The 24,008-nt window shown below is 38.8% G+C and overlaps 1 protein-coding gene across 1 annotated transcript; it reads left to right on the forward strand.

Annotated features, from left to right (window-relative positions):
• The first annotated feature begins 18,999 nt into the window (after positions 1–18,999).
• On the forward strand, positions 19,000–23,450 carry LOC145012598 (uncharacterized). The gene is made up of 7 exons (XM_078971399.1): positions 19,000–19,578; positions 19,672–20,439; positions 20,494–20,594; positions 21,153–21,273; positions 21,951–22,142; positions 22,248–22,565; positions 22,746–23,450. The coding sequence occupies exons 1-7, from the start codon at positions 19,000–19,002 to the stop codon at positions 23,448–23,450; spliced, it is 2,784 nt and encodes a 927-aa protein (XP_078827525.1).
• Positions 23,451–24,008: the final 558 nt, after the last annotated feature.

A 24,008-nucleotide genomic window follows, 5' to 3' on the forward strand; every position in this document is an offset into this window, starting at 1 on the left:
CTTGGGATCCATTACCAAAAAAAAGTATGATTATTGGGGAACGGGTAGTTTTTTCCGAGAAGAAAAAAAAGCTATATAATGGGAATTACCATACAACGTTTAATATTGCACTTTTCCGTTTTCATAGCAACTCTATTACATTATCAAATTTATTCGACCGTCTTCTTTATTTTCTCATTCTGGCTTGAAAATAAGAGATTCATGATTCCTAAAACCCAAACAATTGATTAGTTGGGTCATCGGTTATACTTCAGAGTTCAATCCTAAGTTTTTCATAAAAAAGTTTGGTCGGGCCGGTGTTATCAAATACCAACCAAAGCTTGGCTAATAGAAATTGATTGGTAAACAATATTGGTTTTGGAAGGGTTTGGTATTTTTCAATCTTTCTTAAAATCGTCTTTGGTAAGATTGGTCCGGTCTTGGATGGACTTTTTTCGATCTTGGTCTAGTCTCGGTTGATTCGGTCCTGTAGAAATCACTATTGTTGTGTTAAGCTTCTGAATTTTGAGATTTATGAAGAAATTACTACAGATTTGTCAGTAACATGCAATGGGCCTCGCCCAACACACTCATCAGACCCTCCCTGCCATCGGGTCCCACTTGGTATTCATACAAACACATAAAACACATGCAATAGTCACACGGACAACTAGCATACAAATGACAATAGTCCATGGGCCGGCATTGGTGCCTTCGACCCACCAAACACCCGGAGGAGGCTTACCTCACAGTCAGATGAAATAGCTGCAATCACACGCTTCTCCAAATATTAATTCCACCGATCACCTTTACCATAAATAATAACCAAAACTCAGACAACAACTCAACATACCCAAAATACCCTTAGGTCAACTTAGTCAAAATCATGGTCAAGTTAAAAGTCAAAAATTTAAAAGGTCAAAAGTCTGTCAAGTAGCGTACTCAGCTTGTACGCTTAGCGTACTCAAGATCCACCATCGAGCCTCTCATCGCGTACATCAATGTATGCCCAGCGTATGCTTGCTAACTTCACTTCTTCTTTTTTAAGAGCTTATTCCATCAAGTCTTTTCGACCAAAAGTAGATCTAGTCTCGAAATAACATCTTAAGTCATAAAGTCTCCAACTTTATGACTTTGAATGGCTAGTAACTGCTCAATACCAAAAACCCTAACTTCTTAACCCATTAAGACATCCTAGAACATGCATGGATGAAAACTAGGGACAAAGATTACATTTTTATGGTTCCTAATAACTTCATAATGGATAAATTTTCCAACTTTATCAATTAAAATGCTCCAAACAACCAAGATCTAGTCTTTAAGACTCATAGGGACCAAAAGTGTATATTTTTCTACTTTTTCTACTAAGTCCAAGTCTCATACCTTTAGATATGAATCAATATGATGTTTAGATGGATAAAGTTTCCAACTTTATCCATAACAAGGTCACAAACTTTCAAGATCTAAACTTTATGCACTAAAGTGACCAAAAGCTCATAACACCAAAGGCTAGCTAGATCTAGCAAATACATCATCAAGATTCAAGCTTTATACCTCTAGAAGAAATATCAAGGTGAGCAAAGTCTGGATCTACAAGCTCCTTTGCAACCAACACTTCTACGATAAGCTCCTTATTCTACAAAATGCACCAAGAACACTCCAAAGCACCTAAAACATCTTTTTCCTCATAAGGCTTAAACATGGGTTGGGGTTTTAAGGGAGGGTGATAGAGAGGTGAAGGTTGAGAATGTAATGGGTTTGGGGAAGTTAAGGAGCTTAAATAAGGCTCAAACCACAAAAATAGGGTTTGGGCACTGATCGTGTACGCTCATAATACTCTTGGTACGCCTAGCGTACTTAGGGATGCCCTAGTACGCCCAACGTACTTCCTCGTACGCCCAGTGTACCCGGCTTAACCCAAAACTGTCCTAACTTCAAACAATCGTAACTTCATCGATGCAACTCTGATTTCGATGATCTTTATATCCACGGAAAGGTGATGAGGAGCTTTACAACCCTATCTAATTACTATTGACTTAAAACACATTGAAATACAATCTTTAATTCATAAAAGAACTCTAAAACACTACTTTTCCTATCTAATTACTATTGAATTAAAACAAATTGAACTAAAATCTTTAATTCATAAAAGAACTCTAAAACACTATCTAATTACTATTGACTAAAAACACATGGCATTTGGAGTGATGAGAATATCCCAGTAACCATCTTCAGGAGGTTCAACATATGTTAACACTGGCATGTAGTCTTCATCAAGAAGCCTGTGGGTTGGATTAACCCATGAGTTGATTAGGGTTTCATCCATGGTGGTGTCAAACCCGTGTTCTCTCCATATCATCCCCACAAACTTGGCTGCTTTCCAGTCAATTTTTCTTTGTTTTGTTTCAGGAGAGTCGTTGGAATGTTCTGATGAGATGGTTGGCTCGATGTGGCAAAATTGAGGTGGGATTTCTTGATGAGGAGAATCATGTTGTTCAGCCTGAATCTGTTGTTGCTCGGAGGAGATCTTGGAGGAAATGGCACCGAAGTAGGAGTTTTTGTTTGATGAGTATTCAAGATTAGAGATTCATGAGTCTCGATCCTTGGCAAAACAGATGCAAAATGAGATGGACCGAAGTTTAGAGTAGGGATTGCTGATTGGGATTGTTGGAGCTGCATTTCTGAATGTTCAATTCCCCCTTTTAAGGAAGTAACTTGTTGCTCCTTTAACCATTGACGAATGCCATCAATCTTAGTGAAGTCATTATTGAATTGAGACTTAAGAAGATCAGATAATTACTAATTCTCGGAGATCTGTGTGTTAAACAATAGTTGATGGATGTCTTTTGTAAGCTTCGGAATTTCTTGACCATAAAGGCTTGCAGTCGAAGGTGGTTGATCGTGGATTGAAGCACCGCAATGGTTGATTCGTAGGCTTTGTGAGTTTCCTCAACAAGCTTCTTGGATTGAATAGGCTGGTCAGCAATCAAAGATTGAAGCTCGGTTTTGATTGTAGTGACTTCCTGAATGAGACGTTCAGTAGTTGCTAGAAACTCTTTATGGTATGCGGTTATGTTGTTATCCTGGGCTCGAATACCCATTTCAACTTTGAGTGATATTCTTTCAGCAGCCATATGTTCCCTTGTCTCTAAACGTTCAAGTCTCTCAGTAATAGACTGTGGACCAGCAGCTTCTGTTTGTTATGGGGTTGTAACTCGGGCTAAGATCTTATCAACTTTCTCCTGAAGACTCAAAAACTCCTTGCGAGTGATGGCCATTTTCTTCTTTTTCTTCATCTCCTTTGGTTTGGGCATGGAGTTTTGAGAATCATTGGAGTCTTCATCATCAAACACCATCATAAAGTCATCTGATTGAGTTGGTTGATTTACTTTAGTAATATCCAAATCATCTATACCAAAGGTTGGTCTGGAGCAAACTTCTATTGTGTATCGTCTTCATTGGATTCATGGATTTCGACAGTTGGAGGGGGCTTGGAAGGTCCTGAACCACCTTGAAGATCCTGAGCTTTCTAGATTGTTTTGGCCATGGAGGTCATCCAGTCTTGAAGTTTGAGGATAGTGGCAACAATGTTGGCGTCATTGATCGCATCCGCCCAGTATTAAACAACTGTTTGAATTTCTTGCTCCTTCTATTATTGTTGTTTGGTTTGTTAATCCTTGCGGGTCTGGAATGCCCTTCGAAAAGCTTCATAGTTTTTGACTTCGTATTCAGTATTAGGTTGATACTGAAAGCAAGATTCATCAGAATCATATCCGTCAAATCCTTGATGTCGTACCGGGGTGTCCCCCGGGTTCATGGATCCTTGCACATTTGTGCTCACCATGCCTAAATCACCTGATTGTAATGTAAGTAGAGTAGGATTTCCTGAGCTTCCTTGGTCTCGTTGACCCGTAGTCAAATATGGCCTCGGCTCAATTCTGGCTAGGGCTGAAGAAGTGCCCTGCGGTTGGGAAGGTGTATCAAGTGTTTGGGTGATTGTAAGAAGTATGGAGTGCAACTCCTGTGGTTCAAAGAAGTGAAGATTGGAATCCCTGTAGAACTTAGGGTGTTTTGAGCCAATTAGATCCTCTTGGGATTCAACTGGGGTCGAGTATCCATTATCAGATGAAACAGACACACCTTTTGTGTCTGAGTAGCTGGAGAGGGTTATAGCAAATAGGTCTGCAGGCACCCCAAGGACTACCGAAGTCTTTTGAGAGACTTCAGTATTTGTCCATTCATGCATTTGGCTAGGGCTTGGTTTGGTCCTTTGTCTCTTGTAAACAAGTGTTGGTCCAGAGTCATTATTTGATTCTTCTTCAATGTTGACAGGGGGCTTTGAGGATGAGCAAGAGCTTCATCCAAGGACACAACAACTTTGCGTTTCATGGAGGATTCATCTTTCTTTGACTTGTTGTGGGGGGCTTTATTTGATGACACTAGCTTCTTTAACCTTCGGGCTAGTGATTGACTTGACTGAGTAGTAGTAGTTAGGACTGCGGTACTCACTTGACCATGTGGTTCTGTGGAGGCTAATATGGACTAAATGGGTAGAGGCAGGGTAGAAAGGTATGGATCAATACCTTCCGTAGCCTCTATATGATCTGTGACTTCTTTGGTTTTAAGTCCAACAGATATCAGGACGTGTATGGGCAAGCGTCTCAGTGGTCTAAAAATAGATTGGTCCTTCAAAAGTGTGTACCTTTTAAGATCACGAGTGACAAAAATATTGATGTCATTTCCCATGCTGAGTCTTGCATCGCGGTGGAGGTGTGAGATGCATAAAGACTAGAAACGTCTGAATATGAGCTCAATTGGGGATACCCTTGGATTCTCCATTGGAATGTACTGAAGAAAGTCATCCCATAATATCTACCCGTAGTTAACGTCATTCCCTGTAAAGATGCTCCACACCAGTTCAAGTTGCTTGACACCCATGTTGTCTGTGCCTCCGGTTCTTCCAGATAGACTCTGGATGAGGAAGTGATAGGCAAATTGACAGAACGTAGGCAGTTGGTTTTTCTTGAATTCCCCAATGCCTTTGAGTTTCTTCTGATAGACCATCTGGTAGAGAGTTGAGATGATGTCGTTCATGCTTGGAGTGTAAAATCTTGTGGAGGGAAGAACATGAAGATTTATTGCATTTAGGAATTTCTTTAGTCAAGATGACTAAAGAATCATCAACCAAGTTCAGATGAACTTCTTGCCGATTGTTGATTAGGTGAAACGCCGAGAATGCACACTTGAAGAGGGTTGAGAGTGGAACAACATCAGTGAACAGCTCAAAAGCTCCAATCAGGGGGTGAGAGGATATGAACTTGATCACCAGGCGAATGGATTCGTTGTAAGATGGATGATCTTTAAATATTGCCCTAAAATTGCTCGAAGCAATAGCAATTGATTACGATTGATTTCTCTTAGTGGATTCAAAACCAGTGGGTTGCACTGCTCTCGATGCTTTGGATTGCTTCTTCGATACACCAGACTTCACCATTTTGAAAATATTTGAAGAACTTACTGAAAATTTGTTAGGTCCGATTCCGGATCTAAAACTGATAATCAAACAAACATGAATCAAGAATAACACGGTAAGATGAATGAATTGAGCTTGCACACGATTAAACACTAGAAATCGTTAGGTACAATTCAAGACTGGCAGTAAACTTCTAGAGCATGCAACCCCAAAATGACCAGCTACTACGCTATTTATACCCAACTAGACCGCAAATGGAGTTTGCGGCCGTAAACACGTTTACGGTCGTAAACATGTTTAAGGTAGTAAACACCACAAAGTATAAACTAACATAAAGTGAAATTACAGACACAAAATCAACAACAATCACATGCTAAGCCTAGCCCAAACCATTTTCATGGCCCTTCAATCTCCCCCTTGGTTTGGAGCAGGCTTGGATTTAGTCTTTGTTAACAACCAGCACATCGCATCTCCCCATAGCTCCATTCCATATTTTCTTGTCAATAATTTTAGCCACCATCCTTGTATATTCCTTTGCAGCAGGCTCAAACAGCTCATCAGCAACAACAATTTGACAACTTGCAAGCTGATGAATGTCTCGTTCACCAAACTTAAGTAGATCCCTTTTGTCATACAAGCGAATACAATCTTCCTTGAGCTTGATAATAGCAGCATCTGATGTTTCATCATACACCCAATGAAGCATAGAGTGTAGAGATCCATCAGGACAATTTTGAGGAACATGTATGTGTTTGACTTGAGCAGTGGCTGGCCACATTACTGCCCAGATAGGCTCGCTAGTTTCTTTATCCAAAACATGCTTGTGAACTGCAACAAAGGACTCTGCATTTTTTATTGATGGAAATCCTTTAGCGACTTGATCTTCCAAAAATGATTTGAATTGACTGGCCTTGGAATTCTTTGAAGGCTTAGAGAATGGAGCTTTAGATATCTCAATGAGATCAACCTTAGTAAAGGAGTTGAAATCATGAGCATCCTTGTACAGTTCTTTATTCTCACTCTTCCTTCGAACCATGAACATATCTAGTGTATCATGAAATCCCCATGAAATAATTCCTGACCTATCACCATATACGTCTCTAAAGGTTTGAGTGCTTAGGTCAGTGAAGGTTACTTGTGGCCTATCCCAAGGAGATTTATGATCCACACTTCTTTTAAAGAGCCATTTATTCTTATCAATCGACTTATCGGCAACTTTCTTTCGTTTAGCTCCTTTTGCCTTTGCAGCTCTGTAATCCTGTTCTGGATCCACTTCAAAACGATCTACAATTATCCTGGATCTGATTGGTTGAGAAGAAATGGGAGCATCATCGTTTGGAGCATTTGGAACCGGGGAATCGACATGCGGTTCATCAACAGTTGTCTTGAAATCATCACCAAACCTATCCTCAAGCTTCCTTTGTAACTCCATGAAATTTGCAGCTAGACGACCATATTGCACCTGAAGATCAGAAATTTGATTTATCTTCAGAGCATCTTCTTCTTTAAGTTCAGCCATTTAAATGTTGAGCTCGTTATTCTCGGAATGAAGTTCTGCAACTTTGATTATCAACTCAATATTCCTCTGATCAAGTTCAACATTTTTCTGTTTGAGAGCATCAATCTGGATTTGGAGTGAAGGGGAGCGATCTCTTGTGTTGTCACCTCCAATAAAGATTCCCTTGCCACGAGAAGGTGGTGTTGAGAATTGTTCCTCAGCTAACAGATGAGCTAGCTTGACTGATGCATTGTCTTTGTTTAGTACTGGAGGTAAGAGATCCGCTTGAATTGAGGAGCCACCAACTTCAAATATAGTGTTGGGACCTTCACTTGTGGGTTCGGCTGAGACAATAGCTGGTGTGATTATTGGAGGACCTGTAGCACTTTGTGTTGTAGAACTTCGATTTGCAAGTCTCAGAACGAGTCTTCTTCATTTTGTCGGAGGAGGAGTGGCTTGAATGGTGGTAAGATCTTCTTCCATTGGCGTGGATGTAGGTAACCAGTATCAAGAGGAGGAATTCCTGACACTATCACCATAGGAATTGCTATTTCTGCCTATGGATTGGAAGTGGATGGAGCTGTCACAAAAATTTCTTCTTCTACCCTCGTCTCAGCAGTTACATGAGCTACTACATCGACATTGTCAAGCAAGTTGTCGAGGTTTACATCACACAAAAACACATCATTATTATCAAAGTTTAATGGGATATCATATCTTTCAAAATCCGTGACATCAACATTCTCATTTTCTTTGTCATCTTTTCTCAAGTCCTCATTGTAAGTACTCTGAACTTGAACAGACTGCAATTCTTGTTCATCATCGACTTGAGTTTTGAGGGCTGGAGTTTCATCATCCTCGTGATCTGAAACAGTGATGATGCCTACAGAGGATACTTTTTATGATGAAGTTGGCTCAGATAAAGTCTTCTCAGAAGATCCGTGCGACTTAGAAGACTCATTGATCTCTGTAAATTATCCAACCTTCACCAAGGGATGCAGACCTCGAAACACCACTTTACCTTTTTGATTCTGTTTAATAAGACCAACTGTATGAGGACCTAATGACTTTGTGTCCATCTTATCACCGAATTTAACCATGTCATGAAACTGATCATCAATGAAGGTTTGAATGAATCTGGGGTACATTAGAAATGCATCTCTGTTTCCTCGAGTCAGTGCACCAATGTTCACAAGAAACTCATCAAAGATATACTTTGAGAAGTTGAATTTGTTGCCAGCTGCCTTGGATACAATCGCTCATGTGTTTCTGATTGAGATCTCATCCGCTCCCGATCTCCTTCCTGACACACAACTAATGAACACGTGAGCCAAGAAGCGCCAGTAAGGAGGTAGAAGCTTTTTCACAGTTGGAGGATAAGAACCCTCGTATCCCATTCTCTCAAGAATCCTTGGAATTTCTTCAGCTTTAGCTTCAGTTGGATAATCGGACTCATCGAGGATCATCAGAGTGCTTCTGATGTATTGTTCTGAAATTCTGATTTTGTAATTTTGCACCACAGCTTCAATGATCGTTTCTTTATTCTTCTCGGTTACTTTGACTGTTTTCCAGAATTCTTGAATACGGTTTTCATAGATTACAGGATTTACTGTGATCGCATAAGCCAGGCAACACTCTCGAAGACGGTACATCATGGACATGAATTCTTTGTGAGCTACTAGTGGATCATCCAACATAATTGCAATGTTGTGCATCTAAGCTGTCTTAAGATATGCCATTATCTGCACTTAAACGATCCAAGTAAGAAAACATATTTTATGGTCAAACTAGGTTAACGGACCGTAAACTAAGTTTACGGTCAAACTAGGTCAATGGACCATAAACTAAGTTTACGGTCAAACTAGGTTAATGGACCATAAACTAAGTTTACGGTCAATGAAGCAAAACGAGTTTACAGTTTATGAAGCAAAACGAGTTTACGGTTTATGAAGCAAAACGAGTTTACAGTTTATGAAGCAAAACGAGTTTACGATCTATGAGTTTACTCCTTATGAGTTTACGGTCTATGAGTTTACTCCTTATGAACATTCAAAAACCGTAAACTCCGACAACCTTAAAACTCAAATTATTCCATGATTCTAAGTCGATTTGAACAAAAATTACAAGTTCAGAGTCGGAATCTACATACCTTTGACGTGGACTAGACAATTTTGAGAAAACTCACACTTTGCTTTTCGAAGATTAGAGAGAAAAATGTTGTTTACGGTTTTTGAATAAAAGAGGCGGTAAAGAGAGTTTACCGCAGTAAACTCCCATATATATACTCCTTTGACTTTTTCAAAACCGCATACACTGTTAGATTGCCAGTCCAAATTCCAAACAAAAATTTCAAAAATAAAACCTTTTGAGGATAAAAATAAAAATAAAAATTTAATAGTAAAGTAAAAATAAAAATAAAAAATTTGCTAATTTTAACAAATAATAATAAAAATTTGTGTATTAGTGAAAAAATAAAATAAAAATAAAAAATAAAAAATAAAAATAAAAATTCTAACTAAAAAATCTTTATCCACTTGAGATACTAGGATCAAAGTTGTTAGACAATCTTTATCCACTTGTCGGTACCTTCCATATTCACATCTTTGTCTGGTCGATCGTCGGTATTGTTGTCTACTTAAACACAAAAAATTGTGACAGATTTAGGACACACTACTTGTTACAAGACAAAGTGAACATATGTTCCTAAAAATTATATCTGATCCTAATTCCTTAGATACTATATCTTAAGGACCATTCATCTGACGACGACCAGGGATATTGTTGTCCACCTAAATTGAGTAGCGAGATCTATAGACAATCTGTATGAGTTCAATTTTAAGTGTACTGGAACATGTTTCCCGCTTCCAGATATGCCCCGGAAATCAAGGACTTCCAGAGTACTCCTTACATCGGATGAGCAGACCATCATTAGGAGAGAAGACAGATTAAGAGCATTATCATTTATGGTGCATATGCTGTGTACCAGGTCGGATGGTTAGTCACGCAAAGGAGACAGCATATGGCTAACAGATAAGAGGAATTTCATATGTATATATATATATATATATATATATATATATATATATATATATATATATATATATAATATGCAGAGAGATAGATTTGCATATGTTACAGTCCAGGTCAGATCTCTTCCAATCACGCAGAGGAGGTAACATATGACTAACAGAAAGAAAGAAAGAAAATGATTTTCTACATACCTAATTTATCGGAATTTACCAGTTGCCCCATCAATACTAGAATTAAGGACATAATCCGCACATGGAGGAAAAGTTAAACCACGGTTCCAAGTACGGGTTCAATTAATGTGACGAGTACATTCCCATATATATCTCCCTGCTCAACCTATTCGAGCGTCGTATTTTCAGGCTAAAGGGATCTAACTAGGTCAAGATTTGTCAAGTCTATAAATTTCCTAAGTTCAACTTTTCCTAGTCATATCCATTTTAAAATTTTTCGTGCCTACCGACGCATCAAGTCAGAGCATAGACCCTTCAACTTTGGGTACGTTACGCAGACTCAGGTTGCATGTTATCACTTGATAATATCACTTCCCAGAACGTCTCCTGCAAGCACATTCCATTACAAAACTATATGTATATTTTTTTTTGATTTTTCTGATTTTCTAATGTTTTTGGATTTTTGAAAATTTTCTAATTTTTGTTTTGTTTTTATTCCCCCCCCCCCCCCTAAATTTGTGCATATGAGAGAAACGAAAGTAAATGCGCAAATTTAAACTATCCTAAAAACAAAAATTAATCCTCAAAATGAATCATTTTAAAAAATCCCACAAGCACATCGAATCGAGCTTTGTTAAACAGCTTAGTGAACAAATCCGCCACATTGCTAGCGGTGGGAACCTGTTCTAGCCGGATGAGCGAGCGCTCATAACAATCTCTGATAAAATGAATTTTGATGTCAATGTGCTTGGTTTTGGAATGTTGGACAAGATTTTTAGTTATTTGTATAGCGGCCTCATTATCACAATGAATTGGGGTTTCTAGATAGTTCAGACCGTAATCCAACAGCTGATGTTGGATCCAAATAACTTGAGAACAGCACGCCGAGGCAACAATGTATTCCGCTTCTGTTGTAGAAGTAGATATCATATGTTGTTTCTTGCATTACCACAATACCAGTCTATCACCAAGGAACTGACACCCTCCTGATGTTGATTTCCTGTCAAGCTCACAGCGTCCATAATTACTGTCAGCAAAAGCATATAAATTATACTCAGAATTTTTCGGATACCAAAGACCCAGTTTTGGACTGCCTTTGATAAACCGAAAGATTCTTTTGACAGCAATAAGATGTGAAAGTTTAGGATTAGCCTGATAGCGAGCACATTGACACACTGCAAACATGATGTCGAGATGACTTGCAGTGAGATACATCAAGGAACCGATCATCGATCTGTAGTGAGTTTGATCTACGGATTCACCGTCAATATCTGGAGTCAGCAGGGGTCTTTCAGCCATGGGATTTGAAGCAAGTTTCGCGTCTGAAAATCCAAACTTCTCAAGAATATCTTCAACATACTTTGCTTGATGTAGCAGGATTCCGGTTGAATTTTGATTGACCCGAAGCCCTAAAAAGATGGTCATTTCACCTAGAGAACTCATCTCAAATCTCTTCTTCATGACACTTTCGAACTCTTTGCAAAGCTTTGGACATGTGGACCCGAAGATGATGTCGTCAACATAGATCTGCACCAGTATCTGATTTATCACCCACATGCTTGATGAATAAAGTTTGATCAATAGTACCGCGAGAATAGCCATGTTCGAGCAAGTGCTTTGTTAGGGTTGCATACCATGCTCGAGGAGCTTGATGTAACCCATACAATGCCTTGTCCAACTTGTAGACATGATTAGGGAACTTTGAGTCAACAAACCTAGGGGGTTGATCAAAATAAATTTCTTCCTTCACCTTGCCGTACAGGAAGGCAGTCTTGACATCCATCTGGTAGACCGTGAAATTCTTATAGGAAGCATACGTGAGGAAGATTCGAATAGCCTCCAGACGAGCCACGGGAGCATACACCTTAGCATAATCAAGACCCTCGATTTATCGAAACCCTCGGACCACCAATCGCGCTTTATTTCGTACGATTACACTAGAATCATCTTGCTTATTACGATAGACACAACACGTGTCAAGAGACCGTTTGCCTTTTGGTAACTCAACCAGTTTCCAGACCCCCAGTTTTTCAAAACGTATTTAGCTCTTCATGCGTCGCGTCTACCCAGCTGGGATCATTTAGAGCCATTTCAATATTTTTGGGCTCAACTTGAGATATAAAGCAAGAGTAAAGACATTCATTAACGTCTCCAGTCTGACTTCTGGTTTTAACTCCATCACCTAGCCGGCCAATGACATTTTCGATCGGATGATCGCGCTGAATTCGGGAAGGTATGTCTTGGCTGATCTCATTGATAGAAACAGGAAGAGTGTCAATATTGAAACCTCCATCATCTTCTGGTTGAGTCCGATTAGAAGACTTTGCTACAAATTCATTTGCAATTTCTTCAGGAAAGAGGAGTTCCATAAATGTTGTATTGACAGCGGAAGCATATCTAGACATGAACTCTCTTTCGATGGGTGTTAGAGGTGTAGCATCAGCATTAAGAGTTTCAGTTGGAATCTCAGCCACTGGACTAGTCGGTTGTACAGATGACTCCCCCTCAGATTGAGCAGAGAACTCCCCCTCGAGTGGAGCAGAGGATTCCCTTTCAACCGTTGGGAGTCTGTAAACAACCTCTTCATCTTCCTCTTCAATCACAGGAACATTCTTCAAACCGGAGGAAGATCCACTTGAATTATTCAAAGACACGTTTAGAGATCTGAATAGGGATGTGTAATCAAATAACCAGTCGGGACCCACTCTAGCAACAGTTTCATTCTCCTCCAGCCAGCGCACGTCATAAGATTCAGTGATCTGTTTAGTCCTTTTGTTGTAGACCCTATATGCGGTGCGCGCAACATACCCTACAAAGTAACAGTCGTCAGATTTGGCATTAAATTTAGGGTTGAAATCTAAGTGAAGAAGGGTACAAGGACAACCAAATACACGGAAATGGCTTACGGAAGGCTTGTGTCCATAAAGAATCTCGTATGGTGTCTTCATCTGTGCTTTGTTGATTAGAACATGATTCTGCACGTAGCAAGCAATGTTAATCGCCTCGGCCCAAAAGAAGACATGTAGCTTGGAGTCACAAAGCATTGTCCTTGCAGCGTCTTTCAATGTTCTGTTCCTCCATTCAGCAACACCATTTTGTTGAGGCGTGTGAGCAGAACTACATTGATGCACTATCCCCTTTTCTGTGCAAAAATGGTCAAGAATCGAATTCTTGAATTCAGTTCCATTATCAATGCGAAGCACCTTCACTTGATTGTTAGTCTGCTTTTCAATCATCACCACGAACTTTTTTATCAGATCAGCAACCCCCATTTTGTTGGATAAGAAGAAGACTGACGTAAATCTAGAAAAATCATCAATCACAACAAAGACAGTACGAGCTTCTGTTGATGCTCAGGACGTTGACCGGACCAAATAAGTCCATATGCAATAGTTGAAGGAATTGATTGATTGAGCTGATTTGCTTGGGCAAGTGTGGTTTCCGATGATGTTTGCCTTGAGCGTAGGAAACACACTTTTCAAACGTGATAAAGTCTCTGACAGGAAGGCCTCAGACTATCTCATTTTTCGCAAGACGATTCAGGTTTTTCGCATTTGCATGACCAAGTCTTCGACACCATAACATTGCATTGTGTATGGAAACCTTTTAGAATAAACAAGTGACTTGTTCATGTAGGTTACTGTTCATATCAATGATGTAGGTGTTCCCATCCCGTTTTAATTTGACTAGAATCCATTCTTCTGGGATGACGATGCCAGGCTTGAGAATCATACACTCTTTATCAGTAAAATGCGTTGAGTAGCCTTTGTCACATATCTAAGAAACGTTCAACAAACTATGCTTTAATTCGGGTGCAAAGTTGACATTTTCAAAGCTCAACACTCCATTTGTAATAGTTCCGCGCTGTGTGATCTTTCCACCGTCTCCGCCCGCAAAGGAAAGATGACCCCCATTAAAAGATTGAATTTCACTAAGCTGGGAGATGTCTCCAGTCATATGTCGGGAACTGCCGCTATCGACGTACCAAGGAAGGACGATATTCCTCCGCACCTACCCCTGCAAAATGAACGTAATCATTTAGACTTAGGAACCCAGGTCATCACTGTCCTGGGTTTTCTTTTTCAAATTTTCCTGATTTAGATTTTAAAATTTTCAAATTAGGATCTTCATTTCTAGTCACTTCAGAGGGAGGTAACAATGAACTTGAACGAGATTTGGGCGTCCATTGAAGTTTAGGTTTTACAACATTCTCTGATGATTTTGAAATAGACTTCACATGAGTTTGCATAGACCTTCTGGATTTTTTTACCAAAATTAGTAGAACATCTAGAATTGCTTTTTGATGAAACCGATCTTGGCTGAGCCTTGTTCAATTTTAACAAATTGTTTTGAGTTTTGTTAGTAAAAAACTTTTTATTTTTTTGAAAAACAACCCCCTTTCTGTTCTTACTATCTTTCTTATCCTTACTTCGAGAGCGAGTTCTTGAGGATTTTCTAGTTAAAGACCTTCCTCGAGACTCATTCTCCCCTCTTGGTGACAGATAGTTTACAAAGATCCTATTTCGACAATTTCTAGCTATGTGACCACCAACACCACAATTAAAACAAATCTGTTTTGAATTTGTATTGCATTTTTCATATTTATTTTCTTTACAGACACTCTTACTCTTCTTAGAAGAACATGCATGAGAATTTGATTGAGAAATAAGAGAGGGTGCCTCATTTGATTTGACTTGTGGAGTTGATGATTCCTCATGAGAATCACAAGCATCAGAATTACCAAACAACTCATCAAACATATCGAAAAAATTAAATTCAACAATATCCGATGATGGGCTAACACAAGAAGCTTTTTCAATCTTAACATCAGAAACACACTCAAATTTGTTCACAATAGAAAAATCAGAATTAAAAACTAAAATAGATTCTCCAGCTTCACACTTGGCCTGATCTAAGGGTGTATCAGCAGAGGAAGTAGAAACATTAGTACTTTCAATGTTAATAAAGCCTCTTGAAACAAAACCAACAGGTTTTCCATATCGAAGATGTGGCTCCCTATCAGTTTCGTCCTGTGTCAAAGGGATTGATGTGTAGTTATGATTAAAAGGAGGAGGAACACAATCATACCCTAAACCCTTGTTTTGATTTTCTTTAAATTTCAATTGGGATTCATACAAAGACTCAACTGTTTTACTAGAAGCAGAATAATTTTTGAAACTCACATCTGTTTTTCCACTTTTAATTTTTAACTCATCAAGTTCTTTGGTCACAACATCAAGTTGTCTCTTAGTACAATCATAAATTTCACACTTTTCACTGAATTATGATTGAAGTTTTCTAAAATCTTTTGTTTTGGCTTCTAGTTGGGCCTTAAGTGGTTTATGTCCCTTCCTAAGTTGATAACCCTTATATTTAAGATCCTCTACTTGTCTACGTAAGGTTTGAATTTAATTGCGGAGAAGTGTAACATATTATTTGCAAGCAATAGAACAAGATGGTAGATTTACCTCGTGTTTCTTGGGCTCGGAAGAGGTGGAAACCATTATGGAAAATTGCAGTTCCATCATCTGTGCCTCGGGGTCAGTATCATTGTTCTTTGAAGCAGCATCATCAATTTGAGCTAGATGAGCATTTTTTGACCCTGTAATGTTTAAAGCTTGAATTTGATCCTCCCAATCAAATGATTGAACAACCATAGCTTTTTCTCCATTGGTTGTAGCTCCTGCATGATTGTTTCCCACTGCAACCATCTGTCGGTTGTTGTTGACTCTACGATCTGGCTTCGGGCAGTCATGAGCAAAGTAACCCAGCTCGTGGCAGTTAAAACATCTCAGCATACTTTTGTTGAATCCCACCTTTTTGTCAGCATTCATAGCCCAGTTGTTTTTCCCTGTTTTCTTGGCGAATTGTTTGGCTCTAAAGACAACCATGGAAATCTGCCAAGTAATGTCCATTTCCTCCACATCTTCAGGATGTATCTGGTCCAAGTCAGCAAAGGATAGCTGGGGTGGAAGATCTCCCGCTACAAAGGCATTGTAGCAATTAACTAGCCCAGTGGCTAGAGCAAGATTTTCATCAGATTCTTTGGTGTTTGAAGAGGAGACTTTGGCCGACATATTAGGAGCAGGAACAGTTTGTGGAAATAGTACACTTGAAGTTTGATGTTGAGGGATGGATATTGCAGCATTGAGGGTTTAAATCTGAGGTTGTTGAACTGTGAAAGCTTGACCTGAGGAAGTCATGAAGGATGATAGTGCTGCATTATTGGATGAAACACCAAGGTTTGCAGTAGAATATGAATTCATGTGGTTGATTTCTCTTTGTTTGTAATCAATGTCACAGGCCTTGATGACTGCCATGATTTCTGCAAGAGTGAGACGGTTTACGTCCTTGGTTTTCTTAATTAAAGCAACATTTATATCCCATGATCGAGGAAGTGAATTGAGAAGTTTCTTGTTGATTTCTGACTTGGACAAATAAATTCCTGAAATGTTCATGTCAATTGTGAGAGCGGTGAACCTTTGCAATTGAGCCTCAAGGGTTTCTCATGGAATGTAGTTAAACATGTTAAATTTTTGTCTTAACATGTCCTGCCGACTTTCTTTCATATCTTCATTGCCCTCGTACTCCTCAATAAGAGCTTCCCATAGAGCTTTAGTAGAAGTGTATTCACGAAAACCTTGAGCAATATCAGGAGATAATGCCATGGTTAGAGTAGCCAATGCTCTTTCCTGTTCTTCAACCAGTTCAAACTCTTCATCAGTGTATTTTTCAATGGATTTGTTAATCAACTGACCTCCAACTCTCATCGTGACTCTGACAGGACCTCTAAGAATACTTCTCCAGATCTTAAAATCTTTCATATTTATGTATTTCTCGATTCTGTATTTCCACTCGGGAAAACCTTCAGCAGACATCAATCTCGGAATGCGTGTAGTAGTGCCCATAACAGCATCAAGTTCCTGAAAATGAGTTTGAGAATCCATTTGAAATTTAAAGTGATTTAACAGTTCCAAAAGAGTTTACGGTTGAGGTTAGTTGAAATGATTGCGACCGTAAACAGAGTTTACGGTATAGGATTTATGGTTTAGATGTTTATGGTTTTGGGTTTACTGTTTTATGGGTTTACGGTTTTTGGGTTTACTGTTTTATGGGTTTACGGTTTTTGGGTTTACTGTTCTTCAAACTTGTTTACGGTGTATGAGTTTTTAGAGATTACGGTTCTTAAATGGATAGTAAACAATGTTTACGGTTGATAGTAAACTCTTAATTATCCTTTAAAATCCGTATTTTCCAGCCGAAAATAGTTGCTCCAATGCCTAGAACGCAGAATCTAATGATCAAACGGTGAGAATAACGGCTTGAACACAAAATCTCGATCAGATGAGTTTGATATCAGTTTACCGCTCTGATACCAATTGTTAGGTCCGACTCTGAATCTAAAACTGATAATCAAACAAACATGAATAAAGAATAACACGGTAAGATGAATGAATTGAGCTTGCACACGATTAAACACTAGAAATCGTCAAGTACAACTCAAGACTGGCAGTAAACTTCTAGAGCATCCAACCCCAAAATGACCAGCTACTATGCTATTTATACCCAACTGGACCGCAAACGAAGTTTGCGACCGTAAACACGTTTACGGCCGTAAACGTGTTTAAGGTAGTAAACACCACAAAGTACAAACTAACATAAAGTGAAATTTAAGACACAAAATCAACAACAATCACATGCTAAGCCTAGCCCAAACCATTTTCATGGCCCTTCAAAACTTTTGAGTGCAGGAAGATGAATAAGATGAGGATGTCTAAGAGTTCAGAAAGCGTAAAGCTTTCTGGGGAGGGAAAAAGGGTTTATATAGTTTCGGATCTCAAACATTTATTGAATTTACCTTATCTACAGCTATTAATGGTAAAAACCCTTGGGTTTTAACCATTATCAGCCACAAATAAAATAGCTTAAAAGAAATTATTATTATTATTATTATTATTATTATTATTATTATTATTATTTGAAAGACCCTGTACAATGGTTTGGTCTAGGCATAGTCGTAGATAGCAGTAGATATGTAATTGTTTGTGTTTTGCTTTGTGTTTACGGTCAGAATGGGTTTACGGCCGTAAACACCTTACGGTCACTAGTCAGGTCTTTAAATAGCGAGTTATGTCAGTCTTTGTGGGTTGTTGATGCTCTCGTATACTTCCAAGTTGTATCAGACGTTTTATAGCATTAAAGCATATGCAAGCTTGGCCTTTTTGCTCTATATTTGTTTATTAATTCGTGTTTGCATCTGTTATTATCTTTGATCATTGGTAGATCTATTTTTCGGGACTTTACAATTGATATCAGAGCTATTCCAGTGTCAAAGGAGTTCAACAGCTGCATTTTCAACTAAATCGACATTCACAACAGTATAGAGGGATTTATTTTAGTCGAAATCAAAGTTTCTAGAAGTTTACGGCCTAAGTTTACGGCCGTAAACTCCTCTTCACGGACCCAACTAAATTCTTCGAAAACGATAGTTTTTCATTGACCGTAAACTAAAGCATTCACGAAAAATTGATTTTCTGTTAATTGAAATTTACACCATTATTTTTCGGAGATTAAATCAACAAGTATACTTGGACCGTAAACTCGAGTTTACGGCCTAAGGTTTACGGCTTAAGAGTTTACAGCTAAGTCAGTTAATTTCATAAATTGAAATTAATTCATGAGTTAAATTTTACAATAATTTTTGACCGTAAACTCCAGTTTACGGCATAAAACAGTTTACGGCCGTTGAGTTTACGGCCTAAGCTTACATAAAAAAAAATAAAAAAAAATATAAATAAATAAATAAATTTACAGCCTTAAAATTTTCTAGTAATAATTTTCTTTTAAATATGGATACACAAAATTCAACTCAATACCAAGAGCTTGATGCTGTGATGGGTACAACCACGCGAATTCCAAGACTCATGTCTGCTGATGGTTTCCCCGAGTGGAAATATAGAATTGAAAAGTATATAAAGATGAAGGACGTTAAGATTTGGAAATGTGTTTTAAGCGATCCAGTCATAATCACCACTGTAATTGGGGGCAAGGTGGTCGACAAGAAAGTCGAAAACTACACGGATGAAGACTTTGAGAGTACAGAAGAACAAGAAAAAGCATTAGCCATCTTGACTATGGCCTTATCGCCAGACATTGCTCAAGGATTCAGAGAGTATACTTCTGCCAAAGCTCTGTGGGAAGCTCTCATTGAAGTATATGAGGGAAATGAAGACATGCGGGAAAGTCGCCAAGATATGCTGAAACAACGCTTCAATATGTTTAATTATGTTCCTGGAGAGACTCTCGAAGCTCAACTACAACGATTTACAACTCTCAACACTGAGATGACTGTGGCAGGGATTTTCTATACAAAGTCAGAAATTAATAAGAAGCTATTAAATGCACTCCCAAAATCTTGGGACATGAATGTAGCAGTAATCAAGAAGACTAAGGATCTTAATCGCCTTTCCCTAGCTGAAGTGATGGCTGTCATCAAAGCGTGTGATATTGATGACAAGCAGCGAGAGATCAATCATGTGAACTCCTACTCAGCTGCCAATCTTGGCATTTCAGCTAATAATGCTCTCTCTTCTTTCTCCTATACTTCTGCAGGTTCATCTTCCTCTGCACCGGTCATTCCTTACCCACAAGGCCAGCCTATTACATCTACCCAAAATGTTTCATCTTCTAATGTGGCTTCTTCACCAAAGGGAAAGGAGGGTGATGAAAACCTTGTCTTTGCAGCAGGGCTTGTAAATTGCTACAATGCTCTTGTAGCTGGGGAACTTCCTCCTCAATTGTCATTTGCAAATCTTGATCAAATCCACCCAGAGGACGTTGAGGAAATGGACATCACATGGCAAATTGCCATGGCTGTATTTATGGAAAAACAGTTTGCCAAAAAGACAGGGAAGAATAATTGGGGAATGAGTGCTGACAAGAAGGTTGGATTCAACAAAGGAAAGCTTAGATGTTTCAATTGCCACGAGCCAGGGCATTTTGCTCGTGATTGCCCACACCCTGATAGGAGGGTTAATAATAACAGAACAATGGTTACAGTTGGAAATAATCGAAGCAGTGGTCAAGCAAACAATGAAAAGGCTATGGTTGCACAATCATTTGACTGGGATGATCAAATACAAGCTTTAAATTTGTTTGGACCAGAAAATGCTCACTTAGCACAAGTGAGGGATGACGCTCAAGAAAGGACTGCAGCTGCTGAACACAACATGATGAAACTACAATTTGGCTTGATGGTATCCTCCTCCCATGAACCTAATTCATCCAAGGTAAGTCTTCCATCATGCTCTAAGGCTTGTATAGATTATGTGAAAACTTTACAGAATAAAATTGAGACATTAAGTGATGAAGTAGAAAATCTTAGGATTCTTCGTGAACTAAATGATAAATTAATAAGAGACGTAGAAGACCTTAGATATGAAGGGTACCGACTTCGAAAAGGACAAAAACCACTTAAAGCTCAACTAGAATAAAAAATTAAAGACTTTAGGAGACTCCAGGAAGACTACAGCAACAAACGTGAAAATTACGATTATGTAGTCAAACAAAATGCTGAGCTTGTAGCTGAAGTTGAATCCTTGAAAGGAAAATTTGAGACCGCCAAACTTGATGTCAGAAAATATGATTTTTCAAGTGAGGTGGTTGCAAATATGATAGACCAAAGTATGCAGTTTAAAAGAAATCAATCAAAAGGTCTAGGGTATAATCATGTACCTCCTCCTTTCAATCATTCATACGTGTCCAAGCCCTTGTCCAAAGAAGAGATTGCCAATGAATCATTTATGATTTATGGCAAGCCCTCCGGTTTTGTTTCAGGAGGATTTATTAATGTTGAAAGTACTAACATTTCTACTTCTCCTGCAGATCAATCCTTGAATCAGTCAAAGCACAAAGTTGAAGGATGTGTTTCTGAAAACAAAATCGAGTCCAAACCTGAAGCTTTTATTTTAAATAAAGACAATTCTTTGTTAAATGTTTTAAGTGACAATTTTTCTTGTGGTGTTTTTAATTATCCTGATACAGTAGCTGCTACCTCTGATACAGTTTTGAATGTTTCTAATATGTCTGATAAATATTTGAACAGTTTGGTTGACAATTTAAACGTTTGTGATAAAAATGTTGAAATACCACTAATCTCACAACCCTCACTTGCCTCACAACTTGATAATATTGCATGTTTTTGTGAGACAAGCAAGGGTGTTTGTGGGGAAAACAAATCTGACAAATGCAGCACAAGTTCTAACGATAACAATCAGATTTGTTTTAATTGTGGCACTAAGGGTCATATTGCTAGAAATTGTCTTAATCGAATGTTTGTGAGTTATAATCTTCCAAGAGGAGAGAACGAATTCAGAGGAAGATCCTTAACTAGAAATTCCTCTAGAAGTCGCTCTCGAAATGATTATTGGGTAGATAAAAGAAATAGAAAAAGGGATATTTTTCACAGTCATAAAAGGTTTTTTAATCACCTTGTCCTGAACAGTCTGCCAAAAAGGAGCATAGCCATGCAAAGGTCAAGCTCATCCCAAAGGAATAATGGATCTTCAACCAATTCTGGTAAAAGTAACACATGCTTTAAGCAGATCGTCAGACATAAAATGAAAAAGTTGACTGAACTTTTCAAAAAACCTAATTATGAATGGAAACCCATATCTACTCCCAATACATCATCTGTATCCTCAAAGAAATTCATATGCAATAAATCTGAAAAGTCATCGGGATCACCCAGGAAGATCATGACCTGGGTGCCCAAATCTAATTAAACCTGCACATTTTGCAGGGGCAGTTGCGGGGAAATGTCGTCAGACCATGGTTTGTCGACAGCGGCTGTTCCCGGCACATGACAGGAGACATCACTCAATTGAGCAACATTCAATCATTTAATGGGGGATACGTCTATTTTACGGGTGGAGATGGAGGAAAAATTACACAAAAGGGCACAGTATCAAATGGAGTTTTGAGTTTTGAAAATGTGAATTTCGCTCCAGAGCTAAAACACAGCCTGCTAAGTGTTTTGCAGATCTGTGACAAGGGCTATTCTATGCATTTCACTGACAAGGAATGCATGATCTTAAAGCCAGGTTTTGTCATCCCTGAAGAATGGATACTCGTAAAGTCAAAAAGGGATGGAAATGCTTATATTATCGATATAAATAGCAATCTCCCAAAGCAAGTTACTTGTTTGTTCTCAAAGATCTCTGAGCAAACTGCAATGTTATGGCACCGAAGATTAGGTCACGCCAACGCCAAAAATCTCAATCGTCTTGCAAAGAATGATATGGTCCGTGGATTACCTGTCAAAGACTTTATCACGTTTGAGAAATGTGTGTCCTGTGCTCAAGGAAAGCATCATCGAAAGCCACATTTACCGAAGCAAATTAACTCAATAAGTCAGGTTCTACAACTTCTTCACATGGACCTATTTGGTCCAGTGAATGTGCTAAGCATCAATAGGAGTTCCTACTGTCTAGTTGTGATTGATGATTTTTCTCGTTTTACGTGGGTTTTCTTTCTATCCAACAAAGCTGGCGTCGCTGAATTGATCAAGAGGTTCATCATACTTGTTGAGAATCAGACCAATCATAGGGTGAAGGCTCTTCGCACTGATAATGGAACGAAATTCAAGAATTCTGTTCTCAATCACTTCTGCTCTGAGAAGGGGATCCTACGTCAATTTAGTTCCGCTCACACACCTCAACAAAATGGTGTTGCTGAGAGGCGAAACAGAACACTTAAGGATGCTGCAAGGACGATGTTGTGTGACTCCAAGCTCCCAGTTTTCTTTTGGGCAGAGGCAATAAACACTGCCTGTTATGTTCAGAATCGAGTACTCATCAACAAAGCTCAAATGAAAACTCCATATGAAATTTACTATGGTCACAAACCGTCAGTTAGTCATTTTCGAGTATTTGGCTGTCCTTGCACCCTTCTTCACCTAGATGCCAATCCGAAGTTTAATACCAAAGCTGATGACTGCTATTTTGTTGGGTATGCTGCACGTACCGCTTATAGAGTCTACAACAAGAAAACCAAACAGATTGTGGAATCCTATGATGTGCGTTGGTTGGAAGAGAATGAGACAGACGCAAGAGTGGGTCCGGACTGGTTATTTGATTACACGTCACTTTTCAAATCCTTAAACGTGTGTTCAAATGATGTCTCAAGAACTTATTCGCATTTGAAGAGTCCCTCTGAAGATGAAGTCGAAGAAGTTGTATACAAACCTGTATCTAAACCTTCCAATTCACTGAAAGGAAAGTCTAAAGCTTCAACCGAATAGAGGTCCTCCGACTCGCACAAGGGAGAATCTTCTGCTCCATTTGAGGGGGAGTCTTCTGCTTCATCTGAGGGGGAGCCGTCTGCTGAAATTGAAGGGGAGTCTTCTGCAACATCTTTCGATAAGTCTTCTGCTACTTCTCAAGGGATGCCGTTATTGGAACATGACAGTCCTCAATCAGACCACATTGATTCTTTGGATGCTGAATCAAGACCTCTCACATCATTAGAGAAAGAGTTCATTCCAAATGATGCTTCCGCTGTCTCTTCAACCCTGATGGAATTACTCTTTCCTGACCTTATTGCAGATGAGTATGTTGCAGAACCATCTAGTACTACTCAACAAGCAAATGAAGGAGGTCTTAACATTCACACTCTACCTGTCTCCATCAATGACATCAGTCAAGAAATACCCTCTAGGATTCAACGAGATCATCCGCTCGAGAACATTATCGGCCAGCTAGATAGTGGTGTTAAAACTAGAAGTCAAAGTGGAGACGTGAATACATGTCTGTATTCTTGTTTTATCTCTCAAATTGAGCCCAAGAATGTAGAAATGGCT

This window comes from Lactuca saligna, chromosome 1, assembly GCF_052625555.1.
Source record: "Lactuca saligna cultivar CGN05327 chromosome 1, ASM5262555v1, whole genome shotgun sequence".
Classification (NCBI taxonomy): domain Eukaryota; kingdom Viridiplantae; phylum Streptophyta; class Magnoliopsida; order Asterales; family Asteraceae; genus Lactuca; species Lactuca saligna.